Here is a 25,458-nt window from a genome sequence, read left to right as displayed (position 1 = left end):
GCCTCACCAATTACTCTAAAGCCCATCTACACTATTCCCTTATCATCCATATGTTTATCCAATGACCATTTGAATGCCCTTAGTGTTGGCGAGTCCACTGCTGTTGCAGGCAGGGCATTCCACGCCCTTACTACTCTCTGAGTAAGAACCTACCTCTGACATCTGTCCTATATCTATCTCCCCTCAATTTAAAGCTATGTCCCCTCGTCCTAGACATTACCATCTGATGAAAAAGGCTCTCACTGTCCACCCTATCCAATCCTCTGATCATCTTGTATGCCTCAATTAAGTCACCTCTTAACCACCTCTTTAACGAAAACAGCCTCAAGTCCCTCAGCCTTTCCTCATAAGATCTTCCCTCCATACCAGGCAACATTCTGGTAAATCTCCTCTGCACCCTTTCCAATGCTTCCACATCCTTCCTATAATGCGGTGACCAGAATTGCACGCAATACCTCCTGGATCTTCCTATCTGCCTCACTCGCAGCCACACCCTCCTGTCCCTGACCACTGGCCGAATCAAAGGGGTGTGACTGCCTCCTGAAGAACAGCGTCCAGGTACCTCTCCCCCTCCCAAATGTGTTGCAGAGTCCGAAGTTAAACTCCAGCTCATCAACTCTGAGCCAAAGTTCCTCCAGCAACCAACACTTGTTACCGACTGGGAACCACAATGGGGTCCATCAACTCCCACATCATGCAGGAACAACATATTGCTTGGCCCTGCATCTCTTATTTTATTCAATTACTTTTAAATTTATTTTAAATTTCCAACCCAGCTTTAGTTTTTTAATTTGTAAAATATTTCTCCTTTAATCTGAAAGCAATATAGAATAGGTAGTACTAATTAGCAGTTACTTACCAACCAATGAGCTTATGGTTTTTCTGTCATGTCACTGTCTTTCTACACTCTGTTTATGAGCCCCCGCCCCCACTCTCCCTGCACCCCTGATGTTTGAACTCGCCGGGTCCGCCTCTCTCCGTGCTGTTTCTCGCTCGGTCACCAATGTGTTTGATGCTGTGAGTCATGTTCACCATGAACTGGATTGAATGAATCAGCTGATTTCAGATATTCATTGTCCCTTGTTTGAGTGTATTCACTCTTCTAACACCGACTGCAGGGGAGAGCTGACAGCAGTAAGTTTATTGAACCGTTTGCACGATTTGTGCCAAGTGATGGAGCAACTAATTGCCCCAAATTGAGGAAGCCACAGCAGTGAGCCGCCATCAAACCAGTATGTGCCTCAGCGCATTGACGCACCAATGTAACAGCACAGGATTGCATATTTTCATCAGAAGACCTGTGAATCTTAACCTGTAGTTTGACTATTCACTACTGACTGGTTGGAGATGTACAGGGGCTTTGAGATGTATGTCAATTACCTTTTGCTTCAATAACTACATATTATTAGTCAACCTGCACAAGTTTGTGTTAAAGCTTTCCGTTATAAATTCATATTATTTTCTTTTTTTTCCATTTTTTTTTTTTCATATTTCATATTACCATATTTAGAGTGGAATCTGCCTATATAAACTTTCCATATTGCAAATAAACCTTCCCACTTGATGCTTAAATTAACACAAAAGCTGCAGCTGTTCTACCCAAGCTGAATAACGGCAACATGACTGTGGACACCAAACTGAGTTGATCATGCCTGCATCATCAGTGCACTCGGCTACAATATTGGGAACTGAAAAACATATGCCAAGCAGGAGAAAAGGCTGAACAGTTTCCACCTTTGCTGACTGAGTTGTATCCTTGGCATCTCTTCTCAAGACAAGATCACCAATTCAGAGGTGCTGAAGTCAGCTAATTCCATCGGCAGACACTCATTGTTAAGTATTGATGCCTGCGCCAGCTCAGCCACAGGGATGGGTGATGCCTGTTTAGCCAAAGACCTTCTGTACAGTGAACTGGCCACCTCACTGGGTCACAACCTCCTCAGTGTCCATACCTCAGCTATAAGGGCACCTCCAAATGAAATATGAAGATGGTGGATACCGACACTGACGACTGTGGCCTCTGGAGCTTGACTAATTGGAAGAGGAGAACAGAAATGAAAAGCTCAGTGAGTCGAGCAGTGGGCCCAAAGAAAACAGGCCAGTGAATCATGAACATTCTCATGGCAGAGACTGCAATGCCAGAGTGAGATGCCTGAGCTACACCACACAATGTTTAACACAGAATTGACACTGAGGCACAAACCACCATCTGATGACAAAATATTTCATTGCTGTTCGTGGCCCTGACTGGAGATAATTTGGCTGCCACTACATTAACTACACCAACGAGCTTCCTTTGGACTGAAATGGGGAACTGGATTGCTGCATTTCCACAAATGTTTGTCTGTTTCTTCATATGTTACAGCACAGATGGAGGCCATTCTGCCAACCTGAGGATACCCAGGTGCCATTTCTAATCCCACCTTTCTGCACCTGGTCCATAGTTCTGTAGTTTACAGCACGTAAGATGCAGATCCAGATACTTTTTTAAAGTGTTTAGGGTCTCTGCCTCCACCACCAACTCGGGCAGCAAATTCCAGACTCCCCACTACCCTCTGCGCAAAAAGGTTTTCCCTCATGTCCCCTCTACACCTTAGAACATAAGAACTAGGAACAGGAGTAGGCCATCTGGCCCCTCGAGCCTGCTCCGCCATTTAATGAGATCATGGCTGATCTTTGTGGACTCAGCTCCACTCTCCGGCCCGTACACTATATCCCCGAATCCCTTTATTCTTTAGAAAGGTATCTATCTTTTTCTTAAAAACGTTTAAAGAAGGAGCCTCAACTGCTTCACTGGGCAAGGAATTCCAGAGATTCACAACCCTTTGGGTGAAGAAGTTCCTCCTACACTCAGTCCTAAATCTACTTCCCCTTATTTTGAGGCTATGCCCCCTAGTTCTGCTTTCCCCGACCAGTGGAAACAACCTGCCCGCATCTATCCTATCTATTCCCTTCATAATTTTATATGTTTCAATAAGATCCCCCCGCATCCTTCTAAACTCCAATGAGTACAGTCCCAGTCTACTCAACCTCTCGTCATAATCTAATCCCCTCAACTCTGGGATCAACCTAGTGAATCTCCTCTGCACTCCCTCCAGTGCCAATATGTCCTTTCTCAGGTAAGGAGACCAAAACTGAACACAATACTCCAGATGCGGCCTCACCAACACCCTATACAATTGCAGCATAACCTCCCTAGTCTTAAACTCCATCCCTCTAGCATTGAAAGACAAAACTCGATTAGCCTTCTTAATCACCTGTTGCACCTGCACACCAACATTTTGCGACTCGTGCACCAGCACACCCAGGTCCCTCTGCACAGCAGCATGTTTTAACATCTTACCGTTTAAATAATAATCCATTCTGCTGTTATTCCTCCCAAAGTGGATAGCCTCACACTTGGCAACATTGAATTCCATCTGCCAGACCCTAGCCCATTCACCTAACCTATCCAAATCCTTCTGCAGACTTCCAGTATCCTCTGCACTTTTTGCTTTACCACTCATCTTAGTGTCGTCTGCAAACTTTGACACATTGCACTTGGTCCCCAACTCCAAATCGTCTATGTAAATTGTGAACAACTGCGGGCCCAACACTGATCCTTGAGGGACCCCACTAGTTACAGGTTGCCAACCAGAGAAACACCCATTTATCCCCACTCTCTGCTTTCTGTTAGTTAACCAATCCTCTACCCATGCTACCACTTTACCCTCAATGCCATGCATCTTTAGTTTATGCAGCAACCTTTTGTGTGGCACCTTGTCAAAAGCTTTCTGGAAATCCAGATATACCACATCCATTGGCTCCCCGTTATCTACCGCACTGGTAACCTTCTGCCCAAAAAGGTTAGGAGGGGTTGTTGGGTTACGGGGATAGGGTGGAAGTGAGGGCTGAAGTGGGCCGGTGCAGACTCGATGGGCTGAATGGCCTCCTGCACTGTATGTTCTGTGTTCTGCCTCTTGTCTGGAATCTATGTCCCCTAGTTCTGGAATTTTCCACCAAGGGAAACAATTTTATCCTGTCCACCCTATCTCTTCCCCTCATAATTTTGTTCACCTCAGTTAAGTCCCTCTCAGCCTTCTTGATTTAAAATTAATTTCTGAAAGGCGAAGTGAACTATTTTAGTTTGTGTTTTGGGTGATATTGCAGCGATTTAACTCCAGTGACCTGGGACAAAGAGCAGGTGAATGGTCAACTCCCCCAGGAAGAGGCAAGCCAGGGTTGGCAACAATAATTCTTGCAGACTATCCTTCAGAATGTAAATTGGTTGATAAAAATGCCCGAGGTTATAATGCTGTGAGTGAGGAATATGCACAAAGTTCCCTGCAATGGGGCGCGATGTACAATCAGTGAGAAGCTCAGTATTTGTTGTAAATGAAGTTGCGACAATGGGGGGGGCCGGATTCCGCACGGGGCCGGATTCCGCACGGACGCGGATCCCGCACGGACGCGGATCACTGCCGCACGCAGTCAGGGAACCGGAAGTGGCCGGGGGACGGGAGAGGGCGCGGAACCTCAGCAACAACTGGAGCGGAAACAGGTAGAAATAAAAAGCCGCCCGAACAAGAATCTCCCTCCAAATAACCACCAACCCCCCTCCGGGGTAAAACACGCCCAGCAGCTTCATGACGGGCCGAATGTTCGCACAAAACCTCCAAACTCCCTCAGTACTGACCCTCTGACAGTGCGGCGCTCCCTCAGCACTGACCCTCTGACAGTGCTGCACTCCCTCAGTACTGACCCTCTGACAGTGCAGCACTCCCTCAGCACTGACCCTCTGACAGTGCGGCACTCCCTCAGTACTGGCCCTCTGACAGCGCGGCACTCCCTCAGTACTGACCCTCTGACAGTGCGGCACTCCCTCAGTGCTGACCCTCTGACAGCGCGGCACTCCCTCAGTACTGACCCTCTGACAGTGCGGCACTCCCTCAGCACTGACCCTCTGACAGTGCGGCACTCCCTCAGTACTGACCCTCTGACAGTGCGGTACTCCCTCAGTACTAACCCTCTGACAGTGCAGCACTCCCTCAATACTGACCCTCTGACAGTGCAGCACTCCCTCAATACTGACCCTCTGACAGTGCGGCACTCCCTCAGTACTGACCCTCTGACAGTGCAGCACTCCCTCAGTCCTGACCCTCTGACAGTGCGGCACTCCCTCAGTACTGACCCTCTGACAGTGCGGCACTCCCTCAGTACTGACCCTCTGACAGTGCAACACTCCCTCAGTACTGACCCTCTGACAGTGCAGCACTCTCTCAGCACTGACCCTCTGACAGTGCGGCACTCCCTCAGTACTGACCCTCTGACAGTGCGGCACTCCCTCAGTACTGACCCTCTGACAGTGCGGCACTCCCTCAGTACTGACACTCTGACAGTGCGGCACTCCCTCAGTACTGACTCTCTGACAGTGCAGCACTCCCTCAGTACTGACCCTCTGACAGTGCAGCACTTCCTCAGTACTGACCCTCTGACAGTGCGGCTCTCCCTCAGTACTGACCCTCTGACAGTGCAGCACTCTCTCAGCACTGACCCTCTGACAGTGCAGCACTCCTTCAGTACTGACCCTCTGACAGTGCGGCACTCCCTCAGTACTGACCCTCTGACAGTGCAGCACTCCTTCAGTACTGACCCTCTGACAGTGCGGTACTCCCTCAGTACTGAACCTTGGATGACGAATGATATTGTAGGCCTCGTCAAAAAGAAAAAGGAGGCATTTGTCAGGGCTAAAAGGCTGGGAACAGACGAAGCCTGTGTGGCATATAAGGAAAGTAGGAAGGAACTTAAGCAGGGAGTCAGGAGGGCTAGAAGGGGTCATGAAAAGTCATTGGCAAATAGGGTTAAGGAAAATCCCAAGGCTTTTTACACTTACATAAAAAGCAAGAGGGTAGCCAGGGAAAGGGTTGGCCCACTGAAGGATAGGCAAGGGAATCTATGTGTGGAGCCAGAGGAAATGGGCGAGGTACTAAATGAATACTTTGCATCAGTATTCACCAAAGAGAAGGAATTGGTAGATGTTGAGTCTGGAGAAGGGGGTGTAGATAGCCTGGGTCACATTGTGATCCAAAAAGACGAGGTGTTGGGTGTCTTAAAAAATATTAAGGTAGATAAGTCCCCAGGGCCGGATGGGATCTACCCCAGAATACTGAAGGAGGCTGGAGAGGAAATTGCTGAGGCCTTGACAGAAATCTTTGGATCCTCGCTGTCTTCAGGGGATGTCCCGGAGGACTGGAGAATAGCCAATGTTGTTCCTCTGTTTAAGAAGGGTGGCAGGGATAATCCCGGGAACTACAGGCCGGTGAGCCTTACTTCAGTGGTAGGGAAATTACTGGAGAGAATTCTTCGAGACAGGATCTACTCCCATTTGGAAGCAAATGGACGTATTAGTGAGAGGCAGCACGGTTTTGTGAAGGGGAGGTCGTGTCTCACTAACTTGATAGAGTTTTTCGAGGAGGTCACTAAGATGATTGATGCAGGTAGGGCAGTAGATGTTGTCTATATGGACTTCAGTAAGGCCTTTGACAAGGTCCCTCATGGTAGACTAGTACAAAAGGTGAAGTCACACGGGATCAGGGGTGAACTGGCAAGGTGGATACAGAACTGGCTAGGCCATAGAAGGCAGAGGGTAGCAATGGAGGGATGCTTTTCTAATTGGAGGGCTGTGACCAGTGGTGTTCCACAGGGATCAGTGCTGGGACCTTTGCTCTTTGTAGTATATATAAATGATTTGGAGGAAAATGTAACTGGTCTGATTAGTAAGTTTGCAGACGACACAAAGGTTGGTGGAATTGCGGATAGCGATGAGGACTGTCTGAGGATACAGCAGGATTTAGATTGTCTGGAGACTTGGGCGGAGAGATGGCAGATGGAGTTTAACCTGGACAAATGTGAGGTAATGCATTTTGGAAGGGCTAATGCAGGTAGGGAATATACAGTGAATGGTAGAACCCTCAAGAGTATTGAAAGTCAAAGAGATCTAGGAGTACAGGTCCACAGATCACTGAAAGGGGCTACACAGGTGGAGAAGGTAGTCAAGAAGGCATACGGCATGCTTGCCTTCATTGGCCGGGGCATTGAGTATAAGAATTGGCAAGTCATGTTGCAGCTGTATAGAACCTTAGTTAGGCCACACTTGGAGTATAGTGTTCAATTCTGGTCGCCACACTACCAGAAGGATGTGGAGGCTTTAGAGAGGGTGCAGAAGAGATTTACCAGAATGTTGCCTGGTATGGAGGGCATAAGCTATGAGGAGCGATTGAATAAACTCGGTTTGTTCTCACTGGAACGAAGGAGGTTGAGGGGCGACCTGATAGAGGTATACAAAATTATGAGGGGCATAGACAGAGTGGATAGTCAGAGGCTTTTCCCCAGGGTAGAGGGGTCAATTACTAGGGGGCATAGGTTTAAGGTGAGAGGGGCAAAGTTTAGAGTAGATGTACGAGGCAAGTTTTTTACGCAGAGGGTAGTGGGTGCCTGGAACTCACTACCGGAGGAGGTAGTGGAAGCAGGGACGATAGGGACATTTAAGGGGCATCTTGACAAATATATGAATAGGATGGGAATAGAAGGATACGGACCCAGGAAGTGTAGAAGATTGTAGTTTAGTCGGGCAGTATGGTCGGCACGGGCTTGGAGGGCCGAAGGGCCTGTTCCTGTGCTGTACATTTCTTTGTTCTTTGTTCTTTGTTCTTTGACCCTCTGACAGTGCAGCACTCCCTCAGTACTGACCCTCTGACAGTGCAGCACTCCCTCAGTACTGACCCTCTGACAGTGCAGCACTCCCTCAGTACTGACCCTCTGACAGTGCGGCACTCCCTCAGTACTGACCCTCTGACAGTGCGGCACTCCCTCAGTACTGACCCTCTGACAGTGCAGCACTCCCTCAGTACTGACCCTATGACAGTGCAGCACTCCCTCAGTACTGACTCTCCGACAGTGCGGCGCTCCCTCAGTACTGACCCTCTGACAGTGCGGCACTCCCTCAGTACTGACACTCTGACAGTGCGGCACTCCCTCAGTACTGACCCTCTGACAGTGCGGCACTCCCTCAGTACTGACCCTCTGACAGTGCAGCACTCCCTCAGTACTGACCCTCTGACAGTGCAGCACTCCCTCAGTCCTGACCCTCTGACAGTGCGGCACTCCCTCAGTACTGACCCTCTGACAGTGCGGCACTCCCTCAGTACTGACCCTCTGACAGTGCAGCACTCCCTCAGTACTGACCCTATGACAGTGCAGCACTCCCTCAGTACTGACTCTCCGACAGTGCGGCGCTCCCTCAGTACTGACCCTCTGACAGTGCGGCACTCCCTCAGTACTGACACTCTGACAGTGCGGCACTCCCTCAGTACTGACCCTCTGACAGTGCGGCACTCCCTCAGTACTGACCCTCTGACAGTGCAGCACTCCCTCAGTACTGACCCTCTGACAGTGCGGCACTCCCTCAGTACTGACCCTCTGACAGTGCAGCACTCCCTCAGTACTGACCCTCTGACAGTGCGGCACTCCCTCAGTACTGACCCTCTGACAGTGCGGCACTCCCTCAGTACTGACCCTCTGACAGTGCGGCACTCCCTCAGTACTGATCCTCTGACAGTGCAGCACTCCCTCAGTACTGACACTCTGACAGTGCGGCACTCCCTCAGTACTGACCCTCTGACAGTGCGGCACTCCCTCAGTACTGACCCTCTGACAGTGCAGCACTCCCTCAGTACTGACCCTCTGACAGTGCGGCACTCCCTCAGTACTGACCCTCTGACAGTGCAACACTCCCTCAGTACTGACCCTCTGACAGTGCGGCACTCCCTCAGTACTGACCCTCTGACAGTGCGGCACTCCCTCAGTACTGACCCTCTGACAGTGCAACACTCCCTCAGTACTGACCCTCTGACAGTGCAGCACTCTCTCAGCACTGACCCTCTGACAGTGCGGCACTCCCTCAGTACTGACCCTCTGACAGTGCGGCACTCCCTCAGTACTGACCCTCTGACAGTGCGGCACTCCCTCAGTACTGACACTCTGACAGTGCGGCACTCCCTCAGTACTGACTCTCTGACAGTGCAGCACTCCCTCAGTACTGACCCTCTGACAGTGCAGCACTTCCTCAGTACTGACCCTCTGACAGTGCGGCTCTCCCTCAGTACTGACCCTCTGACAGTGCGGCACTCCCTCAGTACTGACCCTCTGACAGTGCGGCACTCCCTCAGTACTGACCCTCTGACAGTGCAGCACTCTCTCAGCACTGACCCTCTGACAGTGCAGCACTCCTTCAGTACTGACCCTCTGACAGTGCGGCACTCCCTCAGTACTGACCCTCTGACAGTGCAGCACTCCTTCAGTACTGACCCTCTGACAGTGCGGTACTCCCTCAGTACTGACCCTCTGACAGTGCAGCACTCCCTCAGTACTGACCCTCTGACAGTGCAGCACTCCCTCAGTACTGACCCTCTGACAGTGCAGCACTCCCTCAGTACTGACCCTCTGACAGTGCGGCACTCCCTCAGTACTGACTCTCTGACAGTGCAGCACTCCCTCAGTACTGACTCTCTGACAGTGCAGCACTCCCTCAGTACTGACCCTCTGACAGTGCAGCACTTCCTCAGTACTGACTCTCTGACAGTGCGGCACTCCCTCAGTACTGACCCTCTGACAGTGCAGCACTCCCTCAGTACTGACCCTCTGACAGTGCAGCACTCCCTCAGTACTGATCCTCTGACAGTGCAGCACTCCCTCAGTACTGACTCTCTGACAGTGCAGCACTCCCTCAGTACTGACCCTCTGACAGTGCAGCACTCCCTCAGTACTGACCCTCTGACAGTGCAGCACTCCCTCAGTACTGACCCTCTGACAGTGCAGCACTCCCTCAGTACTGACCCTCTGACAGTGCGGCACTCCCTCAGTACTGACCCTCTGACAGTGCGGCACTCCCTCAGTACTGACCCTCTGACAGTGCGGCACTCCCTCAGTACTGACCCTCTGACAGTGCGGCACTCCCTCAGTACTGACCCTCTGACAGTGCAGCACTCCGTCAGTACTGACCATCTGACAGTGCGGCACTCCCTCAGTACTGACCCTCTGACAGTGCGGCACTCCCTCACTACTGACCCTCTGACAGTGCGTTGCTCCCTCAGTACTGACCCTCTGACAGTGCGGCACTCCCTCAGTACTGACCCTCTGACAGTGCGGTGCTCCCTCAGTACTGACCCTCTGACAGTGCAGCACTCCCTCAGTACTGACCCTCTGACAGTGCGGTGCTCCCTCAGTACTGACCCTCTGACAGTGCAGCACTCCCTCAGTACTAACCCTCTGACAGTGCAGCACTCCCTCAGTACTGACCCTCTGGCAGTGCAGCACTCCCTCAGTACTAACCCTCTGACAGTGCAGCACTCCCTCAGTACTGACCCTCTGACAGTGCGGCACTCCCTCAGTACTGACCCTCTGACAGTGCGGCACTCCCTCAGTACTGACCCTCTGACAGTGCAACACTCCCTCAGTACTGACCCTCTGACAGTGCGGCACTCCCTCAGTACTGACCCTCTGACAGTGCGGCACTCCCTCAGTACTGACCCTCTGACAGTGCAACACTCCCTCAGTACTGACCCTCTGACAGTGCAGCACTCTCTCAGCACTGACCCTCTGACAGTGCGGCACTCCCTCAGTACTGACCCTCTGACAGTGCGGCACTCCCTCAGTACTGACCCTCTGACAGTGCGGCACTCCCTCAGTACTGACACTCTGACAGTGCGGCACTCCCTCAGTACTGACTCTCTGACAGTGCAGCACTCCCTCAGTACTGACCCTCTGACAGTGCAGCACTTCCTCAGTACTGACCCTCTGACAGTGCGGCTCTCCCTCAGTACTGACCCTCTGACAGTGCGGCACTCCCTCAGTACTGACCCTCTGACAGTGCGGCACTCCCTCAGTACTGACCCTCTGACAGTGCAGCACTCTCTCAGCACTGACCCTCTGACACTGCAGCACTCCTTCAGTACTGACCCTCTGACAGTGCGGCACTCCCTCAGTACTGACCCTCTGACAGTGCAGCACTCCTTCAGTACTGACCCTCTGACAGTGCGGCACTCCCTCAGTACTGACCCTCTGACAGTGCAGCACTCCCTCAGTACTGACCCTCTGACAGTGCAGCACTCCCTCAGTACTGACCCTCTGACAGTGCAGCACTCCCTCAGTACTGACCCTCTGACAGTGCGGCACTCCCTCAGTACTGACTCTCTGACAGTGCAGCACTCCCTCAGTACTGACTCTCTGACAGTGCAGCACTCCCTCAGTACTGACCCTCTGACAGTGCAGCACTTCCTCAGTACTGACTCTCTGACAGTGCGGCACTCCCTCAGTACTGACCCTCTGACAGTGCAGCACTCCCTCAGTACTGACCCTCTGACAGTGCAGCACTCCCTCAGTACTGATCCTCTGACAGTGCAGCACTCCCTCAGTACTGACTCTCTGACAGTGCAGCACTCCCTCAGTACTGACCCTCTGACAGTGCGGCACTCCCTCAGTACTGACCCTCTGACAGTGCGGTGCTCCCTCAGTACTGACCCTCTGACTGTGCAGCGCTCCCTCAGTACTGACCCTCTGACAGTGCAGCACTCCCTCAGTACTGACCCTCTGACAGTGCGGCACTCCCTCAGTACTGACTCTATGACAGTGCAGCACTCCCTCAGTACTGACCCTCTGACAGTGCAGCGCTCCCTCAGTACTGACCCTCTGACAGTGCAGCACTCCCTCAGTACTGATCCTCTGACAGTGCGGTGCTCCCTCAGTACTGACCCTCTGACAGTGCAGCACTCCCTCAGTACTGACCCTCTGACAGTGCGGCACTCCCTCAGTCCTGACTCTCTGACAGTGCAGCACTCCCTCAGTACCGACCCTCTGACAGTGCAGCACTCCCTCAGTACTGACCCTCTGACAGTGCGGCGCTCCCTCAGTACCGACCCTCTGACAGTGCGGCACTCCCTCAGTACTGACTCTCTGACAGTGCGGCACTCCCTCAGTACTGACCCTCTGACAGTGCGGCACTCCCTCAGTACTGACCCTCTGACAGTGCGGTGCTCCCTCAGTACTGACCCTCTGACAGTGCAGCACTCCCTCAGTACTGACCCTCTGACAGTGCGGCGCTCCCTCAGTACTGACCCTCTGACAGTGCGGCACTCCCTCAGTACTGACCCTCTGACAATGCGGCACTCCCTCAGTACTGACCCTCTGACAGTGCAGCACTCCCTCAGTCCTGACCCTCTGACAGTGCAGCACTCCCTCAGTACTGACCCTCTGACAGTGCAGCACTCCCTCAGTACTGACCCTCTGACAGTGCAGCACTCCCTCAGTACTGACCCTCTGACAGTGCAGCACTCCCTCAGTACTGACCCTCTGACAGTGCAGCACTCCCTCAGTACTGACCCTCTGACAGTGCGGCACTCCCTCAGTACTGACCCTCTGACAGTGCGGCACTCCCTGAGTACTGACCCTCTGACAGTGCGGCACTCCCTCAGTACTGACCCTCTGACAGTGCAGCACTCCGTCAGTACTGACCATCTGACAGTGCGGCACTCCCTCAGTACTGACCCTCTGACAGTGCGGCACTCCCTCACTACTGACCCTCTGACAGTGCGTTGCTCCCTCAGTACTGACCCTCTGACAGTGCGGCACTCCCTCAGTACTGACCCTCTGACAGTGCGGTGCTCCCTCAGTACTGACCCTCTGACAGTGCAGCACTCCCTCAGTACTGACCCTCTGACAGTGCGGTGCTCCCTCAGTACTGACCCTCTGACAGTGCAGCACTCCCTCAGTACTAACCCTCTGACAGTGCAGCACTCCCTCAGTACTGACCCTCTGGCAGTGCAGCACTCCCTCAGTACTAACCCTCTGACAGTGCAGCACTCCCTCAGTACTGACCCTCTGACAGTGCGGCACTCCCTCAGTACTGACCCTCTGGCAGTGCAGCACTCCCTCAGTACTAACCCTCTGACAGTGCAGCACTCCCTCAGTACTGACCCTCTGACAGTGCGGCACTCCCTCAGTACTGACCCTCTGGCAGTGTGGCACTCCCTCAGTACTGGCCCTCTGACAGTGCGGCACTCCCTCAGTACTGACCCTCTGGCAGTGCAGCACTCCCCCAGTACTGACCCTCTGACAGTGCAGCACTCCCTCAGTACTGACCCTCTGACAGTGCAGCACTCCCTCAGTACTAACCCTCTGACAGTGCAGCACTCCCTCAGTACTGACCCTCTGACAGTGCGGCACTCCCTCAGTACTGACCCTCTGGCAGTGTGGCACTCCCTCAGTACTGGCCCTCTGACAGTGCGGCACTCCCTCAGTACTGACCGTCTGACAGTGCGGCACTCCCTCAGTACTAACCCTCTGACAGTGCAGCACTCCCTCAGTACTGACCCTCTGACAGTGCGGCACTCCCTCAGTACTGACCCTCTGGCAGTGTGGCACTCCCTCAGTACTGGCCCTCTGACAGTGCGGCACTCCCTCAGTACTGACCGTCTGACAGTGCGGCACTCCCTCAGTACTGACCCTCTGGCAGTGTGGCACTCCCTCAGTACTGACCCTCTGACAATGCAGCACTCCCTCAGTACTGACCCTCTGACAGTGTGGCACTCCCTCAGTACTGACCCTCTGACAGTGCGGCACTCCCTCAGTACTGACCCTCTGACAATGCAGCACTCCCTCAGTACTGACCCTCTGACAGTGTGGCACTCCCTCAGTACTGACCCTCTGGCAGTGTGGGACTCCCTCAGTACTGACACTCTGACAGTGCAGCAGTCCCTCAGTACTGACCGTCTGACCGTGCGGCACTCCCTCAGTACTGACACTCTGACAGTGCAGCATTCCCTCAGTACTGACCCTCTGACAGTGCGGCACTCCCTCAGTACTGACCCTCTGACAGTGCGGCACTCCCTCAGTACTGACCCTCTGACAGTGCAGCACTCCCTCAGTACTGACCCTCTGACAGTGTGGCACTCCCTCAGTACTGACCGTCTGACAGTGCGGCACTCCCTCAGTACTGACCTTCTGACAGTGCAGCTCTCCCTCAGTACTGACTCTCTGACAGTGCGGCGCTCCCTCAGTACTGACCCTCTGACAGTGCGGCACTCCCTCAGTACTGACCCTCTGACAGTGCAGCTCTCCCTCAGTACTGACTCTCTGACAGTGCGGCGCTCCCTCAGTACTGACCCTCTGACAGTGCAGCTCTCCCTCAGTACTGACTCTCTGACAGTGCAGCACTCCCTCAGTACTGACCCTCTGACAGTGCGGCACTCCCTCAGTACTGACTCTCTGACAGTGCAGCACTCCCTCAGTACTGACCCTCTGACAGTGCAGCACTCCCTCAGTACTGACCCTCTGACAGTGCGGCACTCCCTCAGTACTGACCCTCTGGCAGTGTGGCACTCCCTCAGTACTGGCCCTCTGACAGTGCGGCACTCCCTCAGTACTGACCCTCTGGCAGTGCAGCACTCCCCCAGTACTGACCCTCTGACAGTGCAGCACTCCCTCAGTACTGACCCTCTGACAGTGCAGCACTCCCTCAGTACTAACCCTCTGACAGTGCAGCACTCCCTCAGTACTGACCCTCTGACAGTGCGGCACTCCCTCAGTACTGACCCTCTGGCAGTGTGGCACTCCCTCAGTACTGGCCCTCTGACAGTGCGGCACTCCCTCAGTACTGACCGTCTGACAGTGCGGCACTCCCTCAGTACTAACCCTCTGACAGTGCAGCACTCCCTCAGTACTGACCCTCTGACAGTGCGGCACTCCCTCAGTACTGACCCTCTGGCAGTGTGGCACTCCCTCAGTACTGGCCCTCTGACAGTGCGGCACTCCCTCAGTACTGACCGTCTGACAGTGCGGCACTCCCTCAGTACTGACCCTCTGGCAGTGTGGCACTCCCTCAGTACTGACCCTCTGACAATGCAGCACTCCCTCAGTACTGACCCTCTGACAGTGTGGCACTCCCTCAGTACTGACCCTCTGACAGTGCGGCACTCCCTTAGTACTGACCCTCTGACAATGCAGCACTCCCTCAGTACTGACCCTCTGACAGTGTGGCACTCCCTCAGTACTGACCCTCTGGCAGTGTGGGACTCCCTCAGTACTGACACTCTGACAGTGCAGCAGTCCCTCAGTACGGACCGTCTGACAGTGCGGCACTCCCTCAGTACTGACACTCTGACAGTGCAGCAGTCCCTCAGTACTGACCCTCTGACAGTGCGGCACTCCCTCAGTACTGACCCTCTGACAGTGCGGCACTCCCTCAGTACTGACCCTCTGACAGTGCAGCACTCCCTCAGTACTGACCCTCTGACAGTGTGGCACTCCCTCAGTACTGACCGTCTGACAGTGCGGCACTCCCTCAGTACTGACCTTCTGACAGTGCAGCTCTCCCTCAGTACTGACTCTCTGACAGTGCGGCGCTCCCTCAGTACTGACCCTCTGACAGTGCGGCACTCCCTCAGTACTGACCCTCTGACAGTGCAGCTCTCCCTCAGTACTGACTCTCTGACAGTGCGGCGCTCCCTCAGTACTGACCCTCTGACAGTGCAGCTCTCCCTCAGTACTGACTCTCTGACAGTGCAGCACTCCCTCAGTACTGACCCTCTGACAGTGCGGCACTCCCTCAGTACTGACTCTCTGACAGTGCAGCACTCCCTCAGTACTGACCCTCTGACAGTGCAGCTCTCCCTCAGTACTGACTCTCTGACAGTGCAGCACTCCCTCAGTACTGACCCTCTGACAGTGCGGCACTCCCTCAGTACTGACTCTCTGACAGTGCAGCACTCCCTCAGTACTGACACTCTGACAGTGCGGCACTCCCTCAGTACTGACCCTCTGACAGTGCAGCACTCCCTCAGTACTGACCCTCTGACAGTGCGGCACTCCCTCAGTACTGACCCTCTGACAGTGCGGCACTCCCTCAGTACTGACCCTCTGACAGTGCAGCACTCCCTCAGTACTGACCCTCTGACAGTGCGGCACTCCCTCAGTACTGACCCTCTGACAGTGCGGCACTCCCTCAGTACTGACCCTCTGACAGTGCGGCACTCCCTCAGTACTGACCCTCTGACAGTGCGGCACTCCCTCAGTGCCGACCCTCTGACAGTGCAGCACTCCCTCAGTACTAACCCTCTGACAGTGCGGCACTCCCTCAGTACTGACCCTCTGACAGTGCGGCACTCCCTCAGTACTGACCCTCTGACAGTGCAGCACTCCCTCAATACTGACCCTCTGACAGTGGGGCCTCCCTCAGTACTGACCCTCTGACAGTGCGGCACTCTCTCAGTACTGACCCTCTGACAGTGCAGCACTCCCTCAGTACTGACCCTCTGACAGTGCAGCACACCCTCAGTACTGACCCTCTGACAGTGCGGCACTCCCTCAGTACTGACCCTCTGACAGTGCGGCACTCCCTCAGTACTGACCCTCTGACAGTGCGGAACTCCCTCAGTACTGACCCTCTGACAGTGCGGCACACCCTCAGCACTGACCCTCTGACAGTGCGGCACTCCCTCAGTACTGACCCTCTGACAGTGCAGCACTCCCTCAGTACTGACCCTCTGACAGTGCAGCACTCCCTCAGTACTGACCATCTGACAGTGCAGCACTCCCTCAGTACTGACCCTCTGACAGTGCGGCACTCCCTCAGTACTGACCCTCTGACAGTGCAGCACTCCCTCAGTACTGACTCTGTGACAGTGCGGCACTCCCTCAGTACTGACCCTCTGACAGTGCGGCACTCCCTCAGTACTGACCCCCTGACAGTGCGGCACTCCCTCAGTACTGACCCCCTGACAGTGCGGCACTCCCTCAGTACTGACTCTCTGACAGTGCGGCACTCCCTCAGTACTGACCCTCTGACAGTGCAGCACTCCCTCAGTACTGACCCTCTGACAGTGCGGCACTCCCTCAGTACTGACCCTGTGACAGCGCAGCACTCCCTCAGTACTGACCCTCTGACAGTGCGGCACTCTCTCAGTACTGACCCACTGACAGTGCAGCACTCCCTCAGCACTGACCCTCTGACAGTGCAGCACTCCCTCAGTACTGACCCTCTGACAGTGCAGCACTCCCTCAGTACTGACCCTCTGACAGTGCAGCACTCCCTCAGTACTGACCCTCTAAGGAGGCTAGAAAGGGAAAAATCGAGGTTACGTATTTGGCAAATGGAGTATAATGTGGGTAAATATGAAATATCGGGAATCCATTTGGGTTGTGTGAAGTGCTCACTTACCCGCGTACCTTCAGTCCTGTCATCCAAGTCATTTATATAAATTGTAAAAAGTTGTGATCTCTGTGGCACATCCTGCCAACCCCCAGAAAATGACCCGTTCATGCCCACTCTATTTCCTGTTAGCTAGCCAATTCACTATTATAGCACTGTGGTTAGCACAGTTCCTTCACAGCCCCAGGGTCCCAGGTTCGATTCCCGGCTTGGGTCACTGTGCGGAGTCTGCACGTTCTCCCCGTGTCTGCGTGGGTTTCCTCCGGGCGCTCCGGTTTCCTCCCACTGTCCAAAGACGTGCAGGTTAGGTGAATTGGACATTCTGAATTCTCCGTCTGTGTACCCGAACAGGTGCCGGAATGTGGCGACTAGGGGCTTTTCACAGTAATTTCATGGCAGTGATAATGTCAGCCTACTTGTGACACAAATAAAGATTATTATTATTACGTTCACCACCCACTGAATGAAGAAATTTCTTCTCATCTCTGTCCTAAATTGGCTACCCTGCAGCCTGAGACTGTGACCCCCTGGTTCTAGACACCCCCCTCCCGGCTCCCCAGGGGAGAGGGAAACAACATTCCTGCATCCAGTTTATTCGGCCCGGTCACAATAATTGCGGTGAATGCAGATGTGTTTAGCCCAATCTCTCCTCATGTAGCAATCCTCCAATCCCAGGAATCAGTCTGGTAAACCTTTGCTGCACTCGTTCTATGGCAAATATACCCTTCTTTAGATAAGGAGACCAGAACTGCCCACAATACTCCAAGCGTGGTCTCACTAAGCCCCATACAGCTGCAGTAAGACGACCTTGCTCTTTTTCTGACCTATGAAATGAGGTGGTGATTGATAATGCTGCATCTTTCTTTTAGATGTTTTGTATAATCTTCGGAACAAACTAAAATGGGTCGCAGTGGTTCGAGAGAGGATTTGAGAAACAGGAGGGAAGTAAAACACCAAGAGGGAAAGATGAAAAGGAATCGTTGCCGCAGCGAAAGCCCATCAACTTTGCGTAAACATCCCCAAAGCTCGGTACCCAGCAAGGACCAGAGAATAACACAAATGAAAGTTAACAGGAAACGCGATTCGCCCTCTTCATCCAGCTCCTCGTCTTCATCCAGCTCCTCGTCTTCATCCAGCTCCTCGTCTTCATCACACCCGTCGTCGGGGGAAGAAAGGCACAAAAAAAGGAGTCACAGCTCAAAAAAAAGGAAAGCCAAAGACCGAAAGAGAAAGAAGAGGAGAAAAAAGGAGAAAAAGAAACTGAAGAAGAAAATGAAAATGACGAGTGAAACCCCGCTGGATGCGAGAATCCCAGCTGTGGGGATGACTGGGAGTTTGGTAGAGCAACAGACTGAACTAGGTAAACGTCATTCTCACTGAAACCTCTGCTCTTATTTGTTTCAAGAGATTAACAGTTAAAATTGGACAAATAGTGAAAGGTGAATTAGTTTCTGTTGCAATGTGTTCCCACCCACACAGCTCAAGGCTGAGATTGAGCTCAGGCCTGTCCCAGTTGAACTCACAGTTCTTGGATTCTATTTCTGTTTTAAATTTTAAATGCACCAAATCCTAAACAATGGTGACCAGTCTCAGCAATATCTGTAAACTGGCCAACTCCCAACAGCGACAACTTTGATCAGTTCTTGACTGAGCTTCCAGAGAAAGGGAAAGTGAGAGGTGTGCAACAGCAGAGGGGGGAGGAGAGAGAGAGAGCTATGCATCGAGAGGGAGCTGTACAATAGCGGGGAGGCGGATAGAGCTGTACAATAGCAGGGGGCGGGGAGAGAGCTGTACAATAGCGGGGGGGGGGGGGGGGGGGGAGAGAGAGCTGTACAACAGCAGGGCGGGGAGAGAGAGCTGTACAATAGCAGGGGGGGTGAGAGAGCTGTACAATAGCAGGGCGGGGAGAGAGAGCTGTACAATAGCAGGGGGGGAGAGAGCTGTACAATAGCAGGGGGGGGAGAGAGCTGTACAATAGCGGGGGGGGGGAGAGCTGTACAATAGCAGGGCGGGGAGAGAGAGCTGTACAATAACAGGGGGGGAGAGAGAGCTGTACAATAGCAGGGGGCGGGGAGAGAGCTGTACAATAGCGGGGGGGGGAGAGAGAGCTGTACAATAGCAGGGGGGAGAGAGCTGTACAATAGCGGGGGGGGGAAGAGAGCTGTACAATAGCAGGGGGGGGGAAGAGAGAGAGCTGTACAATAGCAGGGGGGGTGAGAGAGCTGTACAATAGCAGGGGGGAGGGAGAGAGAGCTGTACAATAGCAGGGGGGGGAGAGAGCTGTACAATAGCGGGGGAGGTGAGAGAGCTGTACAATAGCAGGGGGGGGTGAGAGAGCTGTACAATAGCAGGAGGGGGAGAGAGCTGTACAATAGCAGGGGGGGGAGAGCTGTACAATAGCAGGGGGGGGAAGAGAGCTGTACAATAGCAGGGGGGGGGAAGAGAGCTGTACAATAGCAGGGGGGGGAGAGAGCTGTACAATAGCAGGGGGGGAGAGAGAGCTGTACAATAGCAGGGGGGGAGAGAGCTGTACAATAGCAGGGGGGGGAGAGAGCTGTACAATAGCAGGGGGGGGGAGAGCTGTACAATAGCAGGGGGGGTGAGAGCTGTACAATAGCAGGGGGGGGGGGGAGAGAGAGCTGTACAATAGCAGGGCGGGGAGAGAGAGCTGTACAATAGCAGGGGGGGTGAGAGAGCTGTACAATAGCAGGGCGGGGAGAGAGAGCTGTACAATAGCAGGGGGGGAGAGAGCTGTACAATAGCAGGGGGGGGAGAGAGCTGTACAATAGCGGGGGGGGGGGGAGAGCTGTACAATAGCGGGGGGGGGGGAGAGAGAGCTGTACAATAGCAGGGCGGGGAGAGAGAGCTGTACAATAGCAGGGGGGGTGAGAGAGCTGTACAATAGCAGGGCGGGGAGAGAGAGCTGTACAATAGCAGGGGGGGTGAGAGAGCTGTACAATAGCAGGGCGGGGAGAGAGAGCTGTACAATAGCAGGGGGGGAGAGAGCTGTACAATAGCAGGGGGGGGGAGAGAGCTGTACAATAGTGGGGGGGGGGGGAGAGCTGTACAATAGCAGGGCGGGGAGAGAGAGCTGTACAATAACAGGGGGGGAGAGAGAGCTGTACAATAGCAGGGGGCGGGGAGAGAGCTGTACAATAGCGGGGGGGGGGGAGAGAGAGCTGTACAATAGCAGGGGGGGAGAGAGCTGTACAATAGCGGGGGGGGGAAGAGAGCTGTACAATAGCAGGGGGGGGGAAGAGAGAGAGCTGTACAATAGCAGGGGGGGTGAGAGAGCTGTACAATAGCAGGGGGGAGGGAGAGAGAGCTGTACAATAGCAGGGGGGGGAGAGAGCTGTACAATAGCGGGGGAGGTGAGAGAGCTGTACAATAGCAGGGGGGGGGTGAGAGAGCTGTACAATAGCAGGGGGGGGAGAGAGCTGTACAATAGCAGGGGGGGGAGAGCTGTACAATAGCAGGGGGGGGAAGAGAGCTGTACAATAGCAGGGGGGGGGAGAGAGCTGTACAATAGCAGGGGGGGAGAGAGCTGTACAATAGCAGGGGGGGAGAGAGAGCTGTACAATAGCAGGGGGGGAGAGAGCTGTACAATAGCAGGGGGGGGAGAGAGCTGTACAATAGCGGGGGGGGAGAGCTGTACAATAGCAGGGGGGGGGAGAGCTGTACAATAGCAGGGGGGGTGAGAGCTGTACAATAGCAGGGGGGGGGAGAGCTGTACAATAGCAGGGGGGGGTGAGAGCTGTACAATAGCAGGGGGGGGTGAGAGAGCTGTACAATAGCAGGGGGGAGGGAGAGAGAGCTGTACAATAGCAGGGGGGGAGAGAGCTGTACAATAGCAGGGGGGTGAGAGAGCTGTACAATAGCAGGGGGGGAGAGAGAGCTGTACAATAGCAGGGGGGGAGAGAGCTGTACAATAGCAGGGGGGGGAGAGAGCTGTACAATAGCAGGGGGGGGGAGAGCTGTACAATAGCAGGGGGGGAGAGAGCTGTACAATAGCAGGGGGGTGAGAGAGCTGTACAATAGCAGGGGGGGAGAGAGAGCTGTACAATAGCAGGGGGGGGGAGAGCTGTACAATAGCAGGGGGGGTGAGAGCTGTACAATAGCAGGGGGGGGGGTGAGAGAGCTGTACAATAGCAGGGGGGGGGAGAGAGCTGTACAATAGCAGGGGGGGGAGAGAGAGCTGTACAATAGCAGGGGGGGGAGAGAGCTGTACAATAGCAGGGTGGGGGGAGAGCTGTACAATAGCAGGGGGGGGGGAGAGAGAGCTGTACAATAGCGGGGGGGGGGGCGAGAGAGAGCTGTACAATAGCAGGGGGGGAGAGAGAGCTGTACAATAGCAGGGGGGGGGGAGAGCTGTACAATAGCAGGGGGGGGTGAGAGCTGTACAATAGCAGGGGGGGGTGAGAGAGCTGTACAATAGCAGGGGGGAGGGAGAGAGAGCTGTACAATAGCAGGGGGGGGAGAGAGCTGTACAATAGCAGGGGGCGGGGACAGAGCTGTACAATAGCAGGGGGGGGAGAGAGCTGTACAATAGCAGGGGGGAGGGAGAGAGAGCTGTACAATAGCAGGGGGGGAGAGAGCTGTACAATAGCAGGGGGGTGAGAGAGCTGTACAATAGCAGGGGGGAGGGAGAGAGAGCTGTACAATAGCAGGGGGGGAGAGAGCTGTACAATAGCAGGGGGGTGAGAGAGCTGTACAATAGCAGGGGGGAGGGAGAGAGAGCTGTACAATAGCAGGGGGAGGGAGAGAGAGCTGTACAATAGCAGGAGGGTGAGAGAGCTGTACAATAGCGGGGGGGGGGGTGAGAGAGCTGTACAATAGCAGGGGGCGAGAGAGCCGTACAATAGCAGGGGGCGAGAGAGCTGTACAATAGCAGGGGGGCGAGAGAGCTGTACAATAGCAGGGGGGGGGAGAGAGAGCTGTACAATAGCAGGGGGGGAGAGAGCTGTACAATAGCAGGGCGGGGTGCGAAGAGAGCTGTACAATAGCAGGGGGGGGAGAGAGCTGTACAATAGCAGGGCGGGGAGAGAGCTGTACAATAGCAGGGCGGGAGAAGAAAGAGAGAGCTGTATAGCGATGTGGAGATTACAAGGCAGCACGGTAGCATTGTGGTTAGCACTGTTGCTTCACAGCTCCAGGGTCCCAGGTTCGATTCCCGGCTTGGGTCACTGTCTGTGCGGAGTCTGCACATCCTCTCCGTGTCTGCGTGGGTTTCCTCCGGGTGCTCCGGTTTCCTCCCACAGTCCAAAGATGTGCAGGTTAGGTGGATTGGCCACGCTAAATTGCCCTTAGTGTCCAAAATTGCCCTTAGTGTTGGGTGGGGTTACTGGGTTATGGGGCTAGGGTGGGGGTGTTGACCTTGGGTGGGATGCTCTTTCCAAGAGCCGGTGCAGACTCAATGGGCCGAATGGCCTCCTACACTGTAACTTCTATCATAATCTATGCAGGCGTTACTGGGGTGGGCACAGTAAGACGTTTTAGAGTACCAGGTTAAAGTCCAACAGGTTTATTTGGAGTCACTAGCATTCAGGTGAGTGATGAAGGAGCGACACTCCGAAAGCTAGTGACTCCAAACAAACCTGTTGGACTTTAACCTCCTGTTGTAAGACTTCTTACTGTACAATAGCGGGTGGGGGGTAGCGGGCGGGGGGGACATCGAGAGGGAGAGAGAGCTGTACAAAACAAGTGTCTGACTGAAGGGAAGAATAAAATGTGGGGAAATGTTCCCGATCTGTCTCGGAGAAATTCACAGAGAATATCCAATCTCCTCCTGAGGAAGGTCAGAGGCAGGAGATGCAATATCAGTAACAAAAAACACTGTGACTAACAGAGGGATCAGGAATGTGGGGTGACTGGATAAATAATCCTGAGGGTTTGAGGGCAGAACGAGGCAGACTGAGAATTGATTTTGGGATTTTTAAAAAACCTGATAAAAGGATCCAACTGGTTCACGCTGATCCTTTCGGACAGGAAACATGCGTCCCTTACCCCCCTGGGGTCGCTGTGGCTGAGATCGAAACCATCATTGCTGACTAACTCGCCTTCTGAAGGAGCTGAACCATCCCTCAGTTATGTCAAACTGCTACTGGTTCAATTTGGTGACTCACCAAATTCTTCGAGCCGCTGGGGAAGGACGAGTGCTGCTGCCTTCACCAGGAACTCATCCCACAAGTGAATAACAAAAATTAATAAAAGACAGCATTACTTTTAATTGCCAGTAATTATCCACCTCCCTCTCCGCAACCAGAATTCTTCAAAGCCCTTCCTTTTACTGTCCCTTTCCCTAATGCTTTGAGCTTAATGTTTCTCTTCAATCACACATTACACACTCCGCTGAGCAGAGAGAAAAGTCAACTGTTACATGTTACATTTTTTCAGTCTTTAAAGCAGGGGGCGGGAAAATAGGCAGTAAAAGATATGCCATGTGCAAGCCACAGGTGTGCCCTGTTACCACACACAGGTGTGCCCTGTTACCACACACAGGTGTGCCCTGTTACCACACACAGGTGTGCCCTGTTACCACACACAGGTGTGCCCTGTTACCACACACAGGTATGCCCTGTTACCGCACACAGGTGTGCCCTGTTACCGCACACAGGTGTGCCCCGTTACCGCACACAGGTGTGCCCCGTTACCGCACACAGGTGTGCCCCGTTACCGCACACAGGTGTGCCCCGTTACCGCACACAGGTGTGTCTTGTTACCGCACACAGGTGTGCCCTATTACCAAACACAGGTGTGCCCTGTTACCGCGCACAGGTGTGCCCTGTTACCACACACCGGTATGCCTTGTTACCGCACACAGGTGTGCCCTGTTACCGCACACAGGTGTGCCCTGTTACCGCACACAGGTGTGCCCTGTTACCGCACACAGGTGTGCCTTGTTACCGCACCAAGGTGTGCCCTGTTACCACACACAGGTGTGTCTTGTTACCACACACAGGTGTGTCTTGTTACCACACAGAGGAGTGCCCTGTTACCACACACAGGTGTGACCTGTTACCCCACACAGGTGTGCCCTGTTACCACACACAGGTGTGCCCTGTTACCACACACAGGTGTGCCCTGTTACCACACACCGGTGTGCCCTGTTACCACACACCGGTGTGCCCTGTTACCACACACAGGTGTGCCCTGTTACCACACACCGGTGTGCCCTGTTACCACACACCGGTGTGCCCTGTTACCACACACCGGTGTGCCCTGTTACTACACACAGGTGTGCCCTGTTACTACACACAGGTGTGCCCTGTTACCACACACAGGTGTGCCCTGTTACCACACACCGGTATGCCCTGTTACCGCACACAGGTGTACCTTGTTACCACACACAGGTGTACCTTGTTACCACACACAGGTGCTATAACATGTGCCAACCTTTCAGATGTTACAGATGAACAGAAAGCTCGAATTCAGGCCCTACGACCAATGACAAGAGAGGAGTGGGATGCCAGACAAAGTGTGGTCCGGCGAGTGGTGGATCCTGAGACGGGGAGATCAAGGTACAGTCATTGGATTAACCTGATGCGCACGTGTAGTATTTGTGAGGCTTGGGAGGTTAGCAAGCTCATCAGTACAAACTACATCTAACCAACTTCAATTCAGTTTAAAACCTGTTTTTACTGTGTTAAAATGAGAATGCTGGAGCGGCAGAAACACTGAGTACGTCAAGGTTTAATTGGGTAAAGACTAATACAAATAGATTAATGGGGAAATAAGTTTATGATCAGATACCAAGAGACTGGTCCAGACTGGAAATGTCAGCTCCCTTCTCTCCCCACAGAGGCTGTCAGACCTGCTGAGATTGTCCAGGATTCTCTGTTTTTGTTTCAGATTCCAGCAGCCGCAGTAATTTGCTTTTAACTTCTGGAAATATTTAGTTTAGTAAATCAGTTAAATTCTGACAAAATATCTCACGTAAAAAATTTAACTTCCATCCTTGAATAAATAGAGCCATTAGAACGGAGGAAAAATAATAGGAAACAAGAAACAAATTGAAGTTTGCTGGGAAATTAAATCGATGGGAGATACTTTCCATTCAAAATATCTTCCGTGTCCACAAATAGATATTAATAAAATTACCGTTGACATTTTAAAACTTCCAATATTTTTGAAGATTCACAGTGACTGACCTGATGATGTTGGGTGTAACGGTGCTAAACGCAGTTTCCTCAGAGCGTGGGAGTGTTACACAGATTCGATCA

The 25,458-nt window shown here is 53.4% G+C and overlaps 1 protein-coding gene across 2 annotated transcripts in view; it reads left to right on the top strand.

Annotated features, from left to right (window-relative positions):
- Positions 1-2,228: 2,228 nt before the first annotated feature.
- Positions 2,229-25,458, top strand: part of arl6ip4 (ADP-ribosylation factor-like 6 interacting protein 4) — a 38,606-nt gene continuing 15,376 nt past the window's right edge. The window contains exons 1-3 of one of the 2 annotated variants that reach the window (XM_072516092.1): positions 2,229-2,404; positions 18,109-18,599; positions 24,639-24,756. In XM_072516092.1, the coding sequence (XP_072372193.1) occupies positions 18,140-18,599; positions 24,639-24,756 (578 nt within the window). In that variant the 5' untranslated portion in view covers positions 2,229-2,404; positions 18,109-18,139. Of the gene's footprint in view, positions 2,405-4,469; positions 4,541-18,108; positions 18,600-24,638; positions 24,757-25,458 lie in introns of those variants that run through there. The other variant, XM_072516003.1, reaches the window with a different exon arrangement.

Source organism: Scyliorhinus torazame, chromosome 1 (assembly GCF_047496885.1).
Source record: "Scyliorhinus torazame isolate Kashiwa2021f chromosome 1, sScyTor2.1, whole genome shotgun sequence".
Classification (NCBI taxonomy): Eukaryota; Metazoa; Chordata; class Chondrichthyes; order Carcharhiniformes; family Scyliorhinidae; genus Scyliorhinus; species Scyliorhinus torazame.
Note: the sequence above shows the minus strand (reverse complement) of the source record. Positions and strands in the feature narration are given on the sequence as shown.